Source organism: Balaenoptera physalus, assembly GCF_965194825.1.
Source record: "Balaenoptera physalus genome assembly, chromosome: 10".
NCBI lineage: Eukaryota > Metazoa > Chordata > Mammalia > Artiodactyla > Balaenopteridae > Balaenoptera > Balaenoptera physalus.
In genome coordinates this window covers 1,487,374-1,509,992 of record NC_138889.1, presented here as the reverse complement: position 1 = coordinate 1,509,992, position 22,619 = coordinate 1,487,374, and the positions used below count along the sequence as shown (strand labels likewise).

Genomic DNA, 22,619 nt, shown 5'->3' with positions numbered 1-22,619 from the left:
TCGAATTTCTTAATCTCTAAAGGGGAGACACATGCACCTCCCTCAGGAGAACTGCCAGGTTTGAATGAGATCACTTGTGTTAAGTCCTTAACACAGTACTTGGTACAAGGTAAGTGCTGAAAACACTGAACCACGACTGTCGTTTACTACCCTGGGTCCCCCCATCCCCAGAGGCAAATCTGTGCCCAGATCCGCGTGTGCACCCCGGTGGCTCCGTGCTCAGGGGGTCTGGCCCCCACTGCCCCCGAGACGCCCCCACCTCGTAGCCGGTAGGCGTGCTGTCACCGCACGCGCCAGAACGGCCAGGCTCTGGGCATCCCCTGCGCCGTGGCTGGCTAGCGTCTGTCGGTGCATCCGTGGTGCCGTGGGCCCAGGAGCCTCTTGTGCCCCCTGAACAGGCAGCAGCAGGGCATGTTTCCACCGCTGCTGTCCAGAGACCCTGGGCCCCCGGGGGCTCCGAGCCCCCTCCCTGCACAGCCTGGCGCGTCCAGGCGGCAGCACCTTCACCACCGACTTACAGCGTAAGAGGGACTTGCTACCCCCCACTTCCCCCCATTTTCAGTTAAAATCTGGCTCTGAAAATCCCTCATTTCCACTCGGCAGAAATGCTGTGTCCACACCGAGTGCAGCTGAGACCACTTCCCCATGGTCACCCCACCTGAGAAGTGGTGACAGAACCGGTATATAAACCAGAGAAGGCAGAACGTGGGCTTCTTAAGTTATCTGATAATTCTCAGAGGAGGGAGAGCTAGGAGGAAATCTTCCAGCATTTCTTTCTGGTTCAGTGTGAGGAGAGAGCCCCAGGAATTTTACATTCAAGAGACTTGAGAAAGTAGTCTCACTTCCAGTGCAAATCCAAGTGGCAGCAGCCGGGCCTCCTGTGAGGGGCTCATGCAGTCAGGACAGAGCAGGGACTGGGGGACAAGCAGAGGACGGGAACTGCACTCCCTCCCACAGCGTCTGGCACCAAACCGCCAGGACAGGAGCACAGAGCACACACTGCACTCTTCTGCTTGAAAAAGGGTGACTTTTTACATACATAACATTCGACCCGTTAGACATACAGGAGCCCAAATTACCCCTGCTCTTCATGGCAAAAGCTGTCACGATTCAGGCGTCATCTGGGGAGGGGTGGGGTAGGAGTTCTGTTCATCCATTAGTCTCCCTTAAAAGGACGACTTGGATGAAAATCATCTCTAACCGGTTAAGGATTCTAAGAGCTCACAGGTAACAGAGCCACCAGGCAAGGCGCACGAACACAGCATGCGCCCAGTAAGTGCTCGCTGACGGGGCAGACTGTGCGACGGCCCAACGCCCTGAGGCCTCAGCATCACGGGCAGCGGCTCATTCCGCTCCTCCTGTAACAACGCCTACGATCAGTGCCGAGAGCGCAGTGGGGCCGGAGCAGGAGCACCCGAGGTCTTGCCCAGCTCGGCCACCCACCTGACCTCTTACCACGCCGGCTCGCAGCCCTCAGCGTCCAGGCCCGGAGAGCCCCCGGACATGGGGAAGAGCAAACAGTTACAAACCAAAGCCAGACGGACGGTGAAGGACTTGCAAGTGTGGTGCCAGGGGCACCTCATCCACTCTGAGGGTCAAACGGGGCTTCTTCTGGAAGTGAAGGGGTGACGGCCAGGGGAGGGGCCCCAGGACGCGGATGACAGGAGAGCGGGGCTCCTGCACCCTTGGGAGGACTGCCCACCCTGGGGTGCAGAGCCAGGGGCAGGTGGCGGGAGATGGGCAGAGGCCTATGGGCCACGCCAGGCGGGGCCCTGCAAACATCCTACAGACTCTGGACAGGCAGAGTTTCTTCATACTGCAGTACTTAGCTCAAAATAATGGTTTTTATGGGTTTTGAGATAATAGGCTGTATAAAATGAGTAATAGGAATACACACACTTCTAACTCACCTCTGTATTTAAATAGAAGGAAAGCACGGGACGTTAGAAAAGCCTCCCAGTGGGAAAGAGAGGACACAGGCTGTCCTCACGGCCAGCAGGGGAGGCCTCAGCCCGCTCGGTCAGCCCGCAGTGACGCGCGGTGCCGCAAGCACTGACACCTGGCCCCTGAAGCGGGTGGCCTGAGGTGCTGGCCACCTGAGGAGTCACAGGTGTAAAAGCACCTGGAAGAGGGCGGCGGCCAGCTGTGCCCAGTCTGACCTGATGCCCCGTGACACGGCTGAAGCAGCTCTGCTGCGACCCCCGCACACGCGGTACCTGCCGCAGAGCCAGGAGAGCGGCTCGTCCCCGCGAACCACTTACGGTCAGGGGTGCTGATCGCCCGCTTCGTTATGAGGTCAAGAGCTCCGCTGGACTCCTGCTCCAAGCCCTGCGAGGACACTGGGATGAAATCGGAGAGCGTTACCTCTCTGAAAACCCAAACAGCCCCAGGGACAAAACATTCCAATGAGAAAAAACACTTGCAACTACACAATACACTTAATGTCCCCAATAAAGTGTTCTTTTAAAGAGGTAATTCAGAAAGATACAAATAAATGACAAACACAAGAAACAACGGCCTTTCTCACTGGGATTCAAACAAGTGGAAATGAAAATGAAAATTTTTGGTCTATAAAGCTCAGCAGACAAAGTGGAAAATTATGAAACCAGTGTTTCTCCGTAGGACCTGGGCTCTCATGGGCCACGGAAGGGGTGTCACTGAGGGGAACTGGAGACGACAGTCTGACCATCAAAAGGTTAAAGACATTCAGGGGGATTAATCCTAAAGATCACACACATACAAGACTGTATGTTCCAGGATGTTCTTTGCGATGTGCTTTGTTTCAAAACGCTGAGAAAACCTACATTTCCAGGAACAGGAAGGTGAGGAACACGTCATGGCCGCCAAGGCACTGCAGAGGGGCGACGGGAAGCCCTCCCCGTGTTGCTGTGGTCGTGGGACTGTGTGCAGGACAGTTACGAAGCCACATAACCTCCACCACAACTGCATACACAAAACCACACACACACCTCACAGCTACGGCTGGGTCTCCACATCACCCCATTTTCCAGATCCTCCATCATAAACAGGATTGTTTTACTCCCTGTGACCCCAAGTCCCCAAAGTCCCTTGTTTAAAGACAACAAACAGAAATGCTTTGATGGGGAAGGAGAAGGGGGCCCGGGTCTCCGAGAGCCCTGGAGCCGCCCGGTGGACTCACCGCGCTCAGGGGGCTCGCCTGGGCTCTCGGGACACATGGTGAAGGGTGGCAGCCCCACTCTCCGGCCGCGATGCCGGCCGCTTGACTCCACGGCCTTCTTGACGGAATTCAGGATGGCGATGGTGCTCGGCGACATGGGCCTGTTGTTGCAAAGACACCAGTGAAGCACAGAGGTGAGACGCGCCCTCATCCTCCCTCGGGCCCAATCTGCGCCAACACACGAACAATGCTCAGGGTGACCTGGGAGGTGCCTCTGGGGACGTGGTGACTCGGCCCTGCACACCTGGCTTTGGGCACCAGCCTCTTCAGTGGCCCGGTGTCCAGGGACAGAGGTGCAGGCATGTGGGCAGCGTGGGGCCTGGATGTGGACGGCTGGCTGGCGGCGGTGCCCATGGTGCCATTTTCTCGGCCGGCAGGAGCTGGCGTTTCCAAACTTGGAACAACCTGTCGCAGAAGAGAAATTAAGACTATGTATCTTCCAACACTTAACGTCAAGAAATGTTTACACCCTCTGAGCAGCTCCGTGTCAGACCGGTGGCCCCGGCAGCTGCCTGGCACGGCACTCACAGGGCTGTCCGGGAGTCTGGGAGGCGGCGCACCCGGGGGGCTGCGGGGGAGACCAGGCTCTCTGCCATCAGAGCAGGGACCCTCAGCAGGGTCCTCGCTCTCCGGGAACTCGCACGCTCCCCCCACTGGGGCTCAGTGACTTTCCAGATGGGCGGGGGCGACGGAGAGAAGGCCCTTGGCGATGTTGTCCGCAGGACACAGGAACACTGAGCCACCCTCAGGCCTCCAGCCACCCCAGGGCCTCGCTCGGACGACGGCGCTCACACGTGCATGCTGGGCCACGCCGGGGAGGCGGGCGGCAGGGAGCAGACTGGAGAGGGGCCACCCACCCACCTGCCCGGCCCACGCCCCCTCGGTGCTCGCGGCCGCCCCGTCCGCCTCGGCCCGCCGCGCCAGCTCCTGCTCCTGGGCCAGCTGCTCCTGGTACCGCTTCATGTCATACTCGAGCTCTGAGGCCAGCTGCTTGTCAACCGCGAAGAAATCCTTGATTTCATCTCGGTAATCCTGCATCACCTCCTAAAACAGACCCAAGGCATCCGTGAGCATTCTCTTGAATAAGGGAATGAGCTCTCCCACATGACATCATCAATAACAGGAACAGCACTGAGGACACGTGCTGAGAGCAGGCGGTTTCCACTACGTCGACCGACGAGTGAACCTGACGGTATTTCCCCAGGAAGTGCCGGCTGCACTGTACTGACCACACGGGCAGGGGCCTGAGCCCCTGGACGCTTCCCGCGTATCTGCCAGGTAACCCGGAATCCCACCATCTTAGCCTAAAGCAGCCCGTCACAGGGCACAGAACTGCCCTGACAGCTGGATGGGGGTGGAGGTGTATCTGGGCAGCCTGGCTCGGCTCTGGGTCACCACCAGTGCAAAGGCTCTTGTGGTGCCACGAGGCAGCCCCTCAGGAATCCCAGCCAGAGGCTGGGGAGCGGGCAACACAGTGTCCTGGCTGGAGCCGGCCACGGGGAGCTGCCCACACCGGCTTTCTCAGGGGATGCAGCTGCGGCTCGGAGCCATCTGCACGTCCTGACGGAGGCTGCGAGCACATCAGGGCGCGGATGCTCTCAGGTCTTAAGGACGGATGCTAGGACCCAGCCTCTCTGCCATAAGGAAGACACCATTTTCCCTAACATGTTGGAGGAAGAAAAGATCTACCGTGGCCCCAACCACTAGGGGATGAGACCCACCCAGTCCTCCAGCCGCCCCAGAGCTCCCAGGTGGAGGAGAGGACTGCGGGAGCTGCTCCGATGGGGTCCACATGAAGCCGTGTGGCCGTGCTCGGTGTGTGCTCAGAAAAGGGGACTTACTTTCCTCACGTGTTTAAGGAGTCTACCTAGGACCTAAGCTCTTTTTATTCCTCTCTGAGGTTTAGCAGGGCAAGAAAAACATGAGTGACCTGAAGTCCTCATTTTCTCCACAGTCAGCCTGTCTTTCCCACCTTCACTTCTGTATGATAAAGAGATATTTGAAAAATTATTATTCAATCTAATTCTTTCAGAGCCCTTTGTGGAAAAAAATGATTCTTAGCATTTTCTGAGGAAGAAAATAGCCTAGTGTAAACAAAAAGGAAAAAAATGCTGCATTTCTTTCTAATTGAAAGATTCTGCAGAGAGGCCTGAGGCCTCATTTATGTCCGCTCTGCATGTACGCGTGCCCCACTGCGCAGACCAGGGTCAGGACGCCCCGAAGCCACTGCTCTGGACAGCGTCTCCCGACTGGGAACCCAGAGACAGCGTTGGAGGCAAGAGTCCTGAATTAAACGATGAGCATTTCCACTTTATCCCACACGAGTAAACTAAGACGAGGGCTCTGCTTGTGGCCGCAGCTGAGAAGCTTCAAAACTGAATGTAATTGTCAGCAAGGACAGACTCAACTGCCCGAAAAAGGCAGGACCAGCTTCCGAGGAACCTGCGGAGTCAATCTGTCTTCCCCCCAGTCAAAGGCCGGTCTGGGGCACAGCTCCGAGCCCAGATGGACCCATGGTCAGGACTGCGGGACATCCTGAGTAACCAACGGGGGCTGGCACCAACCACAAATCCCAAGGCCGTCTTTACCCTGAGATAGTGCATGAGTTCCCGCAGAGCTGGGATCTTATTCTTCTCTAGTACAGACTTCAGGGAGATGATAATTGGAATAATATTTTCTATGAAATTCCTCTTCTGAACCTGTGGTAACACAAACAAAGACTGTGTGAGATGCACAAAGTTCTGAAAGACAAAGACTTTCCCTCAGCCTAGTTCTGCCTGCGTGGCTGATCTCGTACACGACCTAAGTTTACTTTTCATTTTTGATATGATTCTGGGGATTGGAGAGGAACGCCACCTCAGCTGGGGAGACTGTAAAACCATTACCTCAAAATGCTCAGAGGGGGCTTCCCTGGTGGCGCAGTGGTTGGGAACCTGCCTGCCAATGCAGGGGACACGGGTTCGAGCCCTGGTATGGGAGGATCCCACGTGCCGCGGAGCGGCTGGGCCCGTGCACCACAACTACTGAGCCTGCGCGTCTGGAGCCTGTGCTCCGCGGCGGGAGAGGCCGTGATGGTGAGAGGCCCGCGCACCGCGATGAAGAGTGGCCCCCACTTGCCGCAAGTAGAGAGAGCCCTCGCACAGAAACGAAGACCCAACACAGCCATAAATTAATTAATTAATTAATTAATTTAAAAAAAAAAAAAGAATGCCAATCCTTTAAAAAAAAAAATGCTCAGAGGGCTTTGTAAAGCAGGATGCAGACAAGTACTATTCTTATTTCTAAACAAGAAAAAGAAACTAGAAATACAGTTAACCCTTGAACAACCCCAGTCTGTAAGTTACAGAGATTTTCAACTGCGTGGGAAGAGGTGCCCCAGCCCCTGCACTGCTCAAGGGACAACTGAGTGAAGAACTTGACACAAGCTCCAAACCTCCCCACAACCCACCACGGACCTCTGGCTCCTCGCCGGACCCCTCCTTTCAACATCCTCCCTGGGACTGGGGACATCTGCGTCCCTGCAGGTGGGAGGGCGACACGGGAGGGGCCAGGCCTGGAGACGGTTTGCGTGTCCCCCTCTGTAACTCTGCACACATTTAGAATGTGCTGGGTAAATTTACACAGTGCCTTCGCAGTCTTCACCAAGAACAATCACTAACCACAAAGGTCTGCACTAAATCTCTTAGAATTAAAAATACCTCATTACAGTAGCCCACATATGCAAGACTATCATTCTGAATCTGAAAATTATTCTTTTCCTCATTTACAGTCACTAGTATATGTTCCTTACTTGTAATCCACTCATTTCTAAAAAGTCTTATCAGAGTTCTTGAAACAGGAGGGCAAAGACTAAAGGAATAAATAATTTAATAAAGATGAGTCTGAGCAGAGGCTAAGTATAGGGAAAGCCTTAAAAAATGGCTTAAATGCATTCACTCCACAAATATCATCCAACACCTTCTCTCTACCAGACACAAGGCTAAGCCCCAGGGCTACAGAAATGAGGCCAAGAACTCTTGCCTTCAAGTTACTTCTAGGCCAGGCTGTGCGTTACAGTGTGTGGCCAGGTGACGAGTGGCAGGTGTTAAGGGACTTTGGAAGGGGGATGCCTAAGAGGGAAGGAGCAGGGCGGGATGTGTATCAGGGAAGACCTTTGGGATGTGCAGGGATTGGGTGGCAGCAGGCGAGGACGGGGTGGGACAGGGCACCTTGGGCAGAAACGGCAGCGTGCAAAGGCACAGAGCAGGAGAGCACATCTCCACGGAGGCCGAGAGTCAGCGGGCTGGAGGGATGGGAGGAGGCGTGGAGGGAAGGGCATGCTGTGCACACAGGAGTTCTGTGTGCCTTGAAGAAGAACTGGGATTTTATCCAGAAGGTGACAGGAAGCCACCAACCCACTTATTAAAGATATCATTGATGAGGTGTAACTTACATACCATAACATTTACCCATGTTAGGTGAACAGATGAACAAGTTTTGGCACAAGTATATGCTGAGTAACCAACACCGCACCTAGACAATCACCCACGATCCATGGCCCCAAAAGTCCCCTGCTCCCCCTCTGCCTCAGTCTATTTTAAGCAGGAGAATAAAATGATCAAATTTGCACTTAAGAAAGACTGCCCTGGTAGAAACCAGAAGATGGCGGAGTAGAAGGACATGCTCTCACTCCCTCTTGTGAGAGCACCAGAATCACAACTGGCTGCTGGCCAATCATCGACAGGAAGACACTGGAACTCACCAGGGAGGATACCCCACGTCCAAAGACAGAGGAGAAGCCACAGTGAGACTGTAGGAGGGGCACAATCAGAGTAAAATCAAATCCCATAACTGCTGGGTGGGTGACTCACAGACTGGAGAACACTTATACCACCGAATTCCACCCACTGGAGTGAAGCTTCTGAGCCCCACGTCAGGCTTCCCAACCTGGGGGTCCGGCAACGGGAGGAGGAATTCCTAGAGAATCAGACTTTGAAGACGAGGGGGAATTGATTGCAGGACTTCGACAGGACTGGGGGAAACAGAGACCCCACTCTTGGAGGGCACACACAAAGTAGTGTGCGCATCGGGACCCAGGGGAAGGAGCAGTGACCCTGGAGGAGGCTGAACCAGACCTACCTGCTGGTGTTGGGGGGTCTCCTGCAGAGGCGGGGGGTGGCTCTGTGTCACCGTGGGGACAAGGACACTGGCAGCGGAAGTTCTGGGAAGTGCTCCTTGGCGTGAGCCCTCCCAGAGTCTGCCATTAACCCCATCAAAGAGCCCAGGTAGGCTCCAGTGTTGGGTTGCCTCAGGCAAAACAACCAACAGGGAGGGAACCCAGCCCCACCCATCAACAGTCAAGTGGATTAAAGTGTTAAGGAGCTCTGTCTGCCACAGCAACAGTCAGCTCTACCCACCACCAGAGCCTCCCATCAAGCCTCTTAGATAGCCTCAACCACCAGAGGGCAGACAGCAGAAGCAAGAAAAACTACAATCCTGCAGCCTGTGGACCAAAACCCACAGTTACAGAAAGATAGACAAGATGAAAAGGCAGAGGGCTATGTACCAGATGAAGGAACAAGAAAAAACCCCAGAAAAACAACTAAATGAAGTGGAGATAGGCAACCTTCCAGAGAAAGAATCCAGAATAATGATAGTGAAGATGATCCAGGACCTCGGAATAAGAATGGAGGCAAAGATTGAGAAGATGCAAGAAATGATTAACAAAGACCTAGAAGAATTAAAGAACAAACAAACAGAGATGACCAATACAATAACTGAAATGAAAACTACACTAGAAGGAATCAATAGCAGAATAACTGAGGCAGAAGAACGGATAAGTGACCTGGAAGACAGAATGGTGGAATTCACTGCTGCGGAACAGACTAAAGAAAAAAGAATGAAAAGAAATGAAGACAGCCTAAGAGACCTCTGGGACAACATTAAACGCAACAACATTCGCATTATAGGGGTCCCAGAAGGAGAAGAGAGAGAGAAAGGACCAGAGAAAATATTTGAAGAGATTATAGTCGAAAACTTCCCTAACATGGGAAAGGAAACAGCCACCCAAGTCCAGGAAGCGCAGAGTCCCACACAGGATAAACCCAAGGAGAAACACGCCGAGACACATAGTAATCAAAATGGCAAAAATTAAAGACAAAGAAAAATTATTGAAAGCAGCAAGGGAAAAACGACAAATAATATACAAGGGAACTCCCATAAGGTTAACAGCTGATTTCTCAGCAGAAACTCTACAAGCCAGAAGGGAGTGGCATGATATACTTAAAGTGCTGAAAGGGAAGAACCTACAACCAAGATTACTCTACCCGGCAAGGATCTCATTTAGATTTGATGGAGAAATCAAAAGCTTTACAGACAAGCAAAAGCTAAGAGAATTCAGCACCACCAAACCAGCTTTACAACAAATGCTACAGGAACTTCTCTAAGTGGGAAACACAAGAGAAGAAAAGGACCTACAAAAACAAACCCAAAACAATTAAGAAAATGGTCACAGGAACATACATATCGATAATTACCTTAAATGTGAATGGATTAAATGCTCCAACCAAAAGACACAGGCTTGCTGAATGGATACAAAAACAAGACCCATATATATGCTGTCTACAAGAGACCCACTTTAGACCTAGGGACACATACAGACTGAAAGTGAGGGGATGGAAAAAGATATTCCATGCAAATGGAAATCAAAAGAAAGCTGGAGTAGCTATACTCATCCAGATAAAATAGACTTTAAAGTAAAGAAGGTTACAAGAGACAAAGAAGGACACTACATAATGATCAAGGGATCAATCCAAGAAGAAGACATAACAATTGTAAATATATATGCACCCAACATTGGAGCACCTCAATACATAAGGCAACTGCTAACAGCCATAAAAGAGGAAATTCACAGTAACACAATAATAGTGGGGGACTTTAACACCTCACTTACACCAATGGACAGATCATCCAAAATGAAAATAAATAAGGAAACAGAAGCTTTAAATGACACAATAGACCAGATAGATTTAATTGATATTTACAGGACATTCCATCCAAAAACAGCAGATTACACGTTCTTCTCAAGTGCGCACGGAACATTCTCCAGGATAGATCACATCTTGGGTCACAAATCAAGCCTCAGTAAATTTAAGAAAATTGAAATCATATCAAGCATCTTTTCTGACCACAATGCTATGAGATTAGAAATGAATTACAGGGAAAAAAACGTAAAAAAGACAAACACATGGAGGCTAAACAATACGTTACTAAATAACCAAGAGATCACTGAAGAAATCAAAGAGGAAATCAAAAAATACCTAGAGACAAATGACAATGAAAACACGACGACCCAAAACCTATGGGATGCAGCAAAAGCAGTTCTAAGAGAGAAGTTTATAGCTATACTAGCCTACCTAAAGAAACAAGAAAAATCTCAAGTAAACAATTTAACCTTACACCTAAAGAAACTAGAGAAAGAAGAACAAACAAAACCCAAAGTTAGCAGAAGGAAAGAAATCATAAAGATCAGAGCAGAAATAAATGAAATAGAAACAAAGAAAACAATAGCAAAGATCAATAAAACTAACAGCTGGTTCTTTGAGAAGATAAACAAAATTGATAAGCCATTAGCCAGACTCATCAAGAAAAAGAGGGAGAGGACTCAAATCAATAAAATTAGAAATGAAAAAGGAGAAGTTACAACAGACACCGCAGAAATACAAAGCATCCTAAGAGACTACTACAAGCAACTCTATGCCAATAAAATGGACAACCTGGAAGAAATGGACAAATTCTTAGAAAGGTATAACCTTCCAAGACTGAACCAGGAAGAAACAGAAAATATGAACAGAGCAATCACAAGCAATGAAATTGAAACTGTGATTAAAAATCTTCCAACAAACAAAAGTCCAGGACCAGATGGCTTCACAGGTGAATTCTATCAAACGTTTAGAGAAGAGCTAACACCTATCCTTCTCAAACTCTTCCAAAAAATTGCAGAGGAAGGAACACTCCCAAACTCATTCTATGAGGCCACCATCACCCTGATACCAAAACCAGACAAAGACACTACAAAGAAAGAAAATTAGACCAATATCACTGATGAATATAGATGCAAAAATCCTCAACAAAATACTAGCAAACAGAATCCAACAACACATTAAAAGGATCATACACCACGATCAAGTGGGATTTATCCCAGGGATGCAAGGATTCTTCAATATACGCAAATCAATCAATGTGATACACCATATTAACAAATTGAAGAAGAAAAACCATATGATCATCTCAATTGATGCAGAAAAAGCTTTTGACAAAATTCAACACCCATTTCTGATAAAAACTCTCCAGAAAGTGGGCATAGAGGGAACCTACCTCAACATAATAAAGGCCATATATGACAAACCCACAGCAAACATCATTCTCAATGGTGAAAAACTGAAAGCATTTCCTCTAAGATCAGGAACGAGACAAGGATGTCCACTCTCACCACTGTTATTCAACATAGTTCTGGAAGTCCTAGCCATGGCAATCAGAGAAGAAAAAGAAATAAAAGGAATACAAATTGGAAAAGAAGAAGTAAAACTGTCACTGTTTGCGGACGACATGATACTATACATACAGAATCCTAAAACTGCCACCAGAAAACTGCTAGAGCTAATTAATGAATATGGTAAAGTTGCAGGATACAAAATTAATGCACAGAAATCTCTTGCATTCCTATACACTAATGATGAAAAATCTGAAAGAGAATTTATGGAAACACTCCCATTTACCATTGCAACAAAAAGAATAAAATACCTAGGAATAAACCTACCTAGGGAGACAAAAGACCTGTATGCAGAAAACTATAAGACACTGATGAAAGAAATTAAAGATGATACCAACAGATGGAGAGATATACCATGTTCTTGGATTGGAAGAATCAACATTGTGAAAATGACTATACTACCCAAAGCAATCTACAGATTCAATGCAATCCCTATCAAATTACCAATGGCATTTTTTACGGAACTAGAACAAATCATCTTAAAATTTGTATGGAGACACAAAAGACCCCGAATAGCCAAAGCAGTCTTGAGGGAAAAAAACGGAGCTGGAGGAATCAGACTCCCTGACTTCAGACTATACTACAAAGCTACAGTAATCAAGACAATATGGTACTGGCACAAAAACAGAAACATAGATCAATGGAACAAGATAGAAAGCCCAGAGATAAACCCACGCACCTATAGTCAACTAATCTATGACAAAGGAGGCAAAGATATACAATGGAGAAAAGACAGTCTCTTCAATAAGTGGTGCTGGGAAAACTGGACAGCTACATGTAAAAGAATGAAATTAGAATACTCCCTAACACCATACACAAAAATAAACTCAAAATGGATTCGAGACCTAAATATAAGACTGGACACTATAAGACTCTTAGAGGAAAACATAGGAAGAACACTCTTTGACATAAATCACAGCAAGATCTTTTTTGATCCACCTCCTAGAGTAATGGAAATAAAAACAAAAATAAACAAATGGGACCTAATGAAACTTCAAAGCTTTTGCGCAGCAAAGGAAACCATAAACAAGACGAAAAGACAACCCTCAGAATGGGAGAAAATATTTGCAAACGAATCAACGGACAAAGTATTAATCTCCAAAATATAGAAACAGCTCATTCAGCTCAATATTAAAGAAACAAACACCCCAATCCAAAAATGGGCAGAAGACCTAAATAGACATTTCTCCAAAGACATACAGACGGCCACCAAGCACATGAAAAGATGCTCAACATCACTAATTATCAGACAAATGCAAATCAAAACTACAATGAGGTATCACCTCACACCAGTTAGAATGGGCATCATCAGAAAATCTACAAACAACAAATGCTGGAGAGGGTGTGGAGAAAAGGGAACCCTCTTGCACTGTTGGTGGGAATGTAAATTGATACAGCCACTATGGAGAACAATATGGAGTTTCCTTAAAAAACTAAAAATAGAATTACCATATGACCCAGCAATCCCACTACTGGGCATATACCCAGAGAAAACCGTAATTCAAAAAGACACATGCACCCGAATGTTCATTGCAGCACTATTTACAATAGCTAGGTCATGGAAGCAACTTAAATGCCCATCAACAGACGAATGGATAAAGAAGTTGTGGTACATATATAAAATGGAATATTACTCAGCCATAAAAAGGAACGAAATTGAGTCATTTGTTGAGACGTGGATGGATCTAGAGACTGTCATACAGAGTGAAGTAAGTCAGAAAGAGAAAAACAAATACCGTATATTAACGCATGTATGTGGAACCTAGAAAAATGGTACAGATGAGCCGGTTTGCAGGGCAGAAGTTGAGACACAGATGTAGAGAACGGACATATGGACACCAAGGGGGGAAAACTGCGGTGGGGTGGGGATGGTTTTGTGCTGAATTAGGCGATTGGGATTGACATGTATACACTGATGTGTATAAAATTGATGCCTAATAAGAAAAAAAAAAAAAAAGAAAAAAAAGACTGTCCTGGCAGCAAGGCGGTGCACAGTCTAGAACAAAAAGAAACAAGAGATGGAAGTGGTACAGGTTAAATAAATGCAGAGCTAGTGGGAACGTGAGACAGACGGATTTGTGGGATGAATGGACAGGACCTGGGGACACATTGGATGTGACCAAAGTCCACTCCTTTGGGGTCAGAAGCCTTCAGGGCTCAGGTGGCAATGCAGGCTCGGTACCAGAACCTGGGCCTGGTGAGGACCACAGCTGTTGTTCGAATCCCAATCCTCACATGCACTGGCCAAGCAGTGCTCTGTGCCTGGCCTGCCAGACTCGGGCTCCCTTTAGGGTAACTTGGCAGATAAAGGTGCTCTTCTCCACAACAGAGCCCCTGGGAACCACAATGAGAGAGACACGTAGGAGGAAGGAGAGACGAGCGATTCTGCCTGAGATGCCCGCAGCACAGCCAGGCCACAGGCTCGCAGGTCCAGGCTCACGGGAGCCGCTGGAGCCACGGGCGCAGGTGGAGGACAGCCCCCCCAGGTGAGCGTGGAGGCCGCTGGGAAGAGCGAGGCGGGGCCTTGGCAGACAGCCGGGACTCGGGGCAGGGGGCGCACAGGCCCCTTTCAGGAGCAGCACACTCACCTGGGAGATGAGCTTCTTCTGCGCCTCCTGCATGACCACGTTGGCCAGGGCCAGGTCCTCCTCCTCCACGAGCTGGTCCTTGTCTGGTTTGGCCCTCATCGCCAGCAGCTTGATCTCCTTTGAGCTGAGCACCTCAAACGCGTCCGAGAGCAGCTCGCTGGCTTCCATGTCCAGGGGCAGGACGCCGTCAGCAAAGCACGCTGGAGGAAGCAGAGATGGGCTTCTGAGAGACGCTGCCAGGGGCGGGGCAAGGGGGGATGCGCAGCCGGTGGTCCGTCGGCCTAAACAGCACAGCTGACGGCCAAGGACATAAGCGCCCCCCGGCTGCAGGGCAGCTGGGTCCTTCACACACATCTCATCCCCTACACCGGCCGGTCCTGCCTACCCAGGATGCTCAGGCAGATTTTGGAAGTGATGTTGAACCGCTGCTCGTCTGTGAAGTGCTCCAGGAGGAACTTGTAGATTTTCATCCGCTTCTCCTTGTTTGTCTTCCCCTTCAGTGAGAACAGCCGCTTCTCTCTAGAGCAGAACAGGACCCTCTGAGCACTGCCCGTGGGCGAGGCCGAGAGGAATTCACTTCCAATGGCAGCTGGAGCCACCCGCACGCCCAGGAGGCGATGCTGCCCATCTCCCCGCACCCTGCCCCAGCGGCGCTGACCTCTCCGACTGGGGGAACCTGTTGTACTTCTCATGCTTCTCGTAGCTGCTGAAGTGGAAGATGCACTCGATGAAGTGCTGGAAAAACATGGCAGGGTTCCTCTTCAGCAGGAGGTGGGCCAGGCAGAACTTCCCAGTGCTGCGGAGAAGGGGACAGGGGACCGTGTGCTACCGGGAGACAGCCTCTAAGTCACACCAAGACCCTGCAACAGAGGGGACCGTGGAGAGGGTGGCGACAGCTGCACTCCCGTCACTCGGCTCCTCGGCCTGTCCTGCCCTGTGAACCCAGGTCTCACCACCAGCTCTCCTTGCAAAACTCACAGGCCGCTGTCACTGAGCTACACCTCACGTGCAGAACTTCCCTCCCCAGCCAAAACGGCTCCTTCAGGCGGACCCGCTGGCCACAACCACCCGGAGTGAACCTCACCCTCCCACCGCAACTTGAACTCTGAACCTTCTCGAGCACCGGGATTAAGCACAAGAGCAGGTTAGTTCGGGTCAGCAGGACAAGGACCCGCCACAGGCAGCAACCGCTCAACCCAGGCTGCACAGGGACACATAGGGCCCAGTGCCCACGACCCCAAAGCAGGCACACGCGGACAGGCGAGGGAACGCCCAGGCCTGGCCTCCGCTCGGGGGTCAACCCAAGGCAGTGGAGCCTGGCTCTGATCGGTCACACCGGCCAGACCAACCTGTTCAAGCTCAATGGAACTTCCACTCGACAGGAGCCCCGCCGCTCTTGGCGGGAGGAGCAGCAACAAGCACAGTCTGAGCACTTTGCTCTTGGCCTTGGGACGCGCGGGACCCCAGGAGAGTCCCTTCCCCCCTGATGCTCTCCTTCAGGCTAAGGGCAAAATCAGTCTGTTCACAGCACACACACCCACTACGAGCCAGAGGAGGCAGGTCAGAGATCTCGACAGTGAAGTGACCTGCTGCCAACAGCAACCCTCTGACTGTTCACCCTGACGCACCTGCAACCACAGCACAGCGAAAACTCTACCTACCGAAGGGAATTCCCTGGGGAGGAGGCCCGAGCGCCGTAAGCGCCCTCGGTCCACTCCACACAAACCTGCTCAGGCTCTTAAAGCAGGCTGGGGGCGGAGGCCACAGGATCAGAGGAGGGGCTTTCCTGACAAGGTTACTCTGCTAGACCAGCAGTGACCACGAATGGAGAAAACCGCTAAATAAACAAACACATCCCCAAGAAACAACCTGACTTCACCCCTGAGGTATCTGATGACAGTTAACCCTTCACGGGTTAACTTCAAGGGTTTTCACAGCTGCCAGACTTGGAAGTCATTCCTATGAATACATACAACCAGAGAGAATCCAGCGATGCTTCTGCAAGAAGATGGGCTGCTTTAGGCTTCCATTTGATGTCAAATGCTCATCTACTCACTTTAGGTCAAGAACACGTACAGGTGGTGACTGATGGGCAAGCACACTGGTGAATAACCAGCTTAACTAACTGTACAAATAAATTCCACAGTTTAGGGACTTCCCTGGTGGCGCAGTAGTTAAGAATCCATCTGCCAATGCAGGGGACACGGGTTCAAGCCCTGGTCGGGGAAGATCCCACATGCCGTGGAGCAACTAAGCCCGTGTGCCACAACTACTGAGCCTGCACTCTAGAGCCCACGTGCCACAACTACGGAAGCCCATGTGCCTCGAGCCTGTGCTCCACAACAAGAGAAGCCACCGCAATGAGAAGCCTGCGCATGGCAACGAAGAGAAGCCCCTGCTCGCCACAACTAGAGAAAGCCAGCGGGCAGCAACGAAGACCCAACGCAGCCATTAGAAGAAAAAAAAAAAAATCCAGTTTAACATAAATTATGCAAAGGAGGATTTGGATGCTGGGGCTCGGCGTCACCAGAACAGGTGCACAGTCAGTGGTAAAACCCAGCACTAATACTGCTGGCTGCATAATGACTGGGACCCACAGGACAAGATTCAGCCTTGACTGGATTAAGACTCACAGGTCCCCCACCAGCTTGACCAACTGGGCAAGAGGGACGGTTTTTTTAGTTTGTCAGCTGACAAGTTAAAAGAAACCAGCATCCTAATGATGCCTCTTAGGGCCGGCACCCTTTCTCACTCTCCTCACCCCACAGGACAGTTAACGGGGACCACACACAACAAACCACCAGGTCAGGGACACTGCAGATTTCACACGGCAGGAACTGTCTCATACGTAAAACAGAAGGAAGGCCAGCTAATCCCGAGTAATACTAAGAATCCAATTCTCGGTTTCAATCAGCCCAATGAGGCCACAAGAGAAGAGCCGTCTGGTCACTTCCTTTTTTAGATTTTTTTTTTTTTTTAATTTATTTATTTATTTGGCTGCACTGGGTCTTAGTTGCAGCACGCGGGATCTTTTAGTTGTGGCATGCGAGCTCTTAGTTTCGACATGCATGTGGGATCTGGTTCTCTGACCAGGGATCAAACCCGGGACCCCTGCATTGGGAGCTCGGAGTATTAACCACTGGACCACCAGGGAAGTCCCTCCTCTTTTAGATTTAGCAAGAATCATAAAAACCCCACTTCTTTCAGATGTCTTCCCGAGCAAATGCTACTCTGAAGCAGCTATCTGCTCAGCGAAGGCCGCTGTGGATGGACTCAGAGTCCTGATTTGGCCGTTCTCAGACCGGGACGGGGGCTCAGAGCCATCCACACCAGGATCAATTCCCTGCATCCACACGGACTTTGACCCACGCGCCCTCGCTCTCCGGCCCTCCTCGCTGTCACCCGGGGCTCGCTTCCCAGGTCCTTTCCCGCCTGCCATCTTCCCGCTGTATGCTTTGTGGTCCTGGTTCCACGACGTGTCGGCTGCTTCCCACTCTGTCCCTCCTCTTCATAAACAAGCGGGCTGTCCTCCAAGGACCCACAGTCCAGGCACGAGGACCACACTCCCCCCACACTTTCATTCATTCACGCACAAAATGTCCACTGAGTGTCTCCTCAGTTTCAGATGCGAGGGATACAGCAGTAAACAAAACAACCCCTGCCTCTCGGGGAAGCCTGTGTTCCACCAGGTGCACAGATGTTATGGAAACCGTACAGAATGTGTTGCCAAAGGTGGTGTGAAGCAGAAGCTGGCTGGGGGAGGGCGTGCGGGAGGGGAGAGGGCGGGCTGCTGCTGAGAAGCCACGCCCTCCACCAGGCTCCCGCGGGGCTCGGCCTTTCCTCTGGACGCTCCTGCCACGTGCCTGTTTTGACCCCTCGGTAAGCGCTGCCTGGTTTTCTCCGTTCCAAACCCCAACATCGCTGCTATGGTCTGAATCCCAGTTTGTATCCCCCCGAATTCTTATGTCGGAAACCGAGCCCCGAGCGGGTGGTATTAGGAGGAGGGCCTGTGGGAGGTGACTGGGTCACGAGGGCAGAGCTCTCACCGACGGGGTGAGCATCTTATAAACGAAGCCCGAGTCCCTCCTCCCCTGCCGCAGCGTGAGGACACGGTGCCGTGAGGACAGGGTCAGAGGTCTGCTCTCTGGAAGCGCCTCCCCTCACACTCCCCACCTCCAAACAGGGAGGGGCAGTTCCTGCTGTTTATCGGCTGCCCAGTCTGTGGGACTTGTTCCAACAGCCCAGAAGGCCTGGGACAATCTCTCAGAGCCCTTTCAGTGTCCACACAGCCTCCTGGTCCCCCGGCTTCATCAACTCAGGGACCGCCCCCCACCAGGACTCTGTGTCACGACACCGAAGCCCCCACTTCTGAGGTCGGACAACCCACCCTCACCTGCCAACCCATGCAGCTTTCTGACTCCTTCATCCCCTCACGTGTCCTGCACGGAGCCCTCTAGATCCTCAATTCCTCCCTTTTCTCCCAAACCAAGCCATCTCTGCCTTACTTCCTTCTCTATCTCCATGGCCCATCACTGTAGTCACCATCTTGCCCTGAACCCCTCCGGCCCCTGCCTTCTTGCACGCCCAGAGCATCTGCCCGGCTCCCCTGAAACAGCCCACCTGCCACCTGGCCGTCACCCTGCCTGCTGTGCTACACGGGCACCACCTAGTGGATAGACGAGGAAACAGGTCATACAATTTTGTAGCCCTCATATTGGGGGTTTATAGGACCAATTAAAAATGCTGTGCAAGAAAACCATAATTCGAAAAGATACATGCACCCCAATGTTCACTGCAGCACTAGTCACAACAGCCAAGACATGGAAGCAACCTAAATGTCCATGGACAGAGCAATGGACGAAGAAGATGTGGTACATATATACAATGGAATATTACTCAGCCATGAAAAAGAATGAAATAACGCTATTTGCAGCAACATGGGTGGACCTAGAGATTGTCATACTGATTGAAGTAAGCCAGACAGAGAAAGACAAATATCATGATATCACTTACAGGTGGAACCAAAAAAAAAAAAGGGTACAAATGAATTTATTTACAAAACAGAAAGATTCACAGATGTAGAAAACAAACTTACGGTTACCAAGGGGGAAAACGAGGGGAGGAGTAAACTGGGAGATTGGGCTTGACATACATGTACTAATATATATAAAATAGATAACTATTAAGGATCTGTATAGCACAGGAACTCTACTCAATACTCTCTAATGACCTATAGGGGAAAAGAATCTAAAGAAGAGTGGATATATGTATATGTATAACAGATTTGCTTTGCTGTACAGCAGAAACTAACACAACATTGTAAATGAACTATACTCCAATAAAAATTAATTAAAAAAAATGTCATGCATCTTTGTTCATGCCAGAATTGCCAGGAAATCCACCACCTGGACCAAAAATAAATTCACAGGGCTCTGCCGCTATAGTCTCTTGGGAAGATCTGTCTTACCAGATACATATGGAAAAATTAAGATGTTTAAAGTAAGCAGATAGGCCTGACCTTTGGCCTAAAAATAGAGGACAGATTAATTTAGTTTTTCAAAGCTTTTCAAATCATGCTCCACATTTTTACCATGGTTCAAACAAATCCAGAACGCAGGGATAAAATGGAAAGGTTTAAGGGGGAGGGAGAAAATGCTACCAGAAGTACTGGTTTTCTCACTACAGTGGAGATTTCTGCCTGTCCTTCTAGTTTCCTTCTGACTCATGCTCTCATCACCTGTGGCACAGGCCCTGCACATGGTCTATGGAGCGAACAAGGCCGTAACATACACGTGGAGGAGCTGATGCAAGTGGGGAAGACACCGACAGGCAGGTTAAACACCCACCCTCCCCTCCCGGGCGTGTCCTCCCCAAGCCCCCCAGCGCTGGAGCTCCTGCCTGCTCCTGGGCCGCACGTGGCACACGGGCTGCAGGGCCGGCCTGTGGCAGAAGGGGAAGGCGAGAGGGCACGGCATAGCTGCCCCATCCCTTTCCCAATTATACACAGAAAAAGAAAGCATAGCAGCCTTAGCTTTCCTCTCTGACTCTAGACGTGCTAATTAGGATGTTAACCTTCTACCAGTTTACTATGTAAAATGTTTCTCCTTGGAAAAATATACCCAAAGGAAACCGAACAGAAATCCTTCCACGGAACTAGAGTAAACCACTGGTGACCATATTTGGAACCAGAGGGACCCATTACTATATGCTATTTATAGTTAATGAATCTGTAAAGACCTCTTCCCAACTGTGGTAGCTTCTGCCATGCATTCAACATTATATTTTCCAACTGCAGACTTGCTTTAAAAAGAATTACTCATATAATATAATCAAGGTTAGCAAATTCTGTGAGATCATTTCTAAACCCCTTGAAAATACATCTTTAATTATAGAAGGATAAGAATTAACAGTGGCAAGGCAGTCCCCCTGCCTTCCAATTCTTGGGAAATACCCATTTCCAAGGAGCCTTGTAAACCATACCCTATGATTTCACACTGAGCAATTCTGTGTTAATCCCTAGAATTTCTTCCTTGCAGCTTCTGCACTCAGGAGAAAGTCTGAACTCTTCCTACACCGGCCTAGAAGCCAACACTTACTGGCTTCTGCTCTCGACAGCTGACCACGGCAGAGGCCCACGCTGCTCTTCCCTCCTCCGTTTGGAAGAACAAAGTGTCAGCAAATGTGGTCAGGGCTGGGATTATTTTATGGTCAATCTGGATAAGGGCTTCTTCGTTTTTTGTTTTTAAACTTACGTGAAAACTAAAGCTTTGTTACACAGCTTAGTATTTTAAAAACTGGCTAATTTTCTGGCAACTGCCAAAAGCTCACTAAATCATAAATAACGCAACTCTAAACCAGTTTTAAAGAAAAAGAGATCTTTTCCAGAAACTAGGCCAATCACTCGGCCGGCTGGCTGGCGCGAGGAAAGACTCACCTGGCGATGTCTGGGTGCGGGTCCACCAGCGTGCTGACAAACCGGAAGAACAGGGAGCCCTTCCACTTCACGAAGTCCTCCTGCTCGAGAGAACGAAGGCTCATGCTTACGGGGGCCTCAGCACACAGCCCTCTGTCCCTGGGGCCATGGGCGCTCACATGGGAGAGTGTGGGCAGGAGAGACTGACCGTGACTCAGTGCCCCTGCCTGCGGGGAGGCGGCTGCACCCCGCACGAGACAGTGAGGGCATGGACACATCAGAACAGACACACAACACACTTAGAGATCAAACAGCATTTTCCCCTCACATCAGGCTACACATGCGCGCTCGAGCTCTGTCCACGCAGACGTGTCTCTGCGGGATCTCGGAGCATGTCTGCGAGGTCACCCGGGCAAGCGTGAGGGTCCTCATTGTACAAACGATGAAGGTCCGTCTGGGAACACCGACCGTTCACAGAATCGGAACCAGACCTACTCGTCTATACGTGCTTTTCTCTACGTGCTGTTTACTTGTGAAAACAAACTTCACCCTGCACAAGGGGGTCTCTGAACAAACACCCAGAAGGAATATTAGGAAGTAACAACCTGTTTAAACGTCTGTCCAGAACGTCAGAAGAGTGGTATGTGAAACTGCACGTGAGCAAATACCTGTGCCTCTACTACAGTGCCGCCCGACTCCTACACTGCTCAGACCCCCGAACAGGAGCGGCCGGCCGGGTGAGCCCTCGTGCGCACCTGCAGGAGGTTAGTGAGCAAGAAGAGTGTCTGCTTGCGGATGAAGGGGTCCGAGTCCTTCAGACACACAGAGATGCTGGGGATGTACTTGTCCACCATGACCGTGTACCGGATGCAGAGGTCGCACAGGACGATGATGGCGTTGTTGCGGACGGCCACATCCCCGCACACCTCCAGCTCCCGCACCAGGGCCGGGATGCTATTCTTCGCCAGATCCTCGTGCTGCAGGCACAGCTTCCCTGCCGCCGAGAAAGACAGACACCCTGACTCGACTGTCATTCTCTGCCTCACATTTTCTCCAGCTGTATCCTGCTATGGATTTTATTTAATCAAAGTTAAAACATCACATCAACAACAATCACAAACAAAAAATCCAAGGCAGACAGACCCATACTAAATATTAAGAAGTGCCAAATAACCCCGGGTTTCATGAGACAGACACTCCGAGATGTTCCTTCACTTCCTTTCAAAGTCAACATCTGAATTTTGGAGTTATCAACTTACCTGGAAAAACACCAATAAAATGTAACCGATGATACTTTTTACTTTTGATTATACACATAATTGATAGAAGCTAAAAAGTTTAATAATGAACTTGAAATCTGAGCTAGGTGAATACATAATCGTGTCATTT

The 22,619-nt window shown here is 50.1% G+C and overlaps 1 protein-coding gene across 4 annotated transcripts in view; it reads right to left on the bottom strand.

Moving 5' to 3' along the window:
- Positions 1–22,619, bottom strand: part of NCAPD3 (non-SMC condensin II complex subunit D3) — a 64,358-nt gene that overhangs the window by 1,455 nt on the left and 40,284 nt on the right. The window contains exons 23-32 of one of the 4 annotated variants that reach the window (XM_082477478.1): positions 21,986–22,224; positions 21,252–21,331; positions 14,976–15,113; positions 14,703–14,863; positions 14,318–14,517; positions 5,788–5,898; positions 3,992–4,243; positions 3,444–3,604; positions 3,161–3,300; positions 2,262–2,339 (exon numbers count right to left, since the gene is read on the bottom strand). In XM_082477478.1, coding sequence (XP_082333604.1) covers positions 2,262–2,339; positions 3,161–3,300; positions 3,444–3,604; positions 3,992–4,243; positions 5,788–5,898; positions 14,318–14,517; positions 14,703–14,863; positions 14,976–15,113; positions 21,252–21,331; positions 21,986–22,224 — 1,560 coding nt within the window. The remainder of the gene's footprint in view (positions 1–2,261; positions 2,340–3,160; positions 3,301–3,443; positions 3,605–3,991; positions 4,244–5,787; positions 5,899–14,317; positions 14,518–14,702; positions 14,864–14,975; positions 15,114–21,251; positions 21,332–21,985; positions 22,225–22,619) is intronic. The other 3 variants (XM_082477480.1, XM_082477479.1, XM_082477481.1) reach the window with 3 other exon arrangements.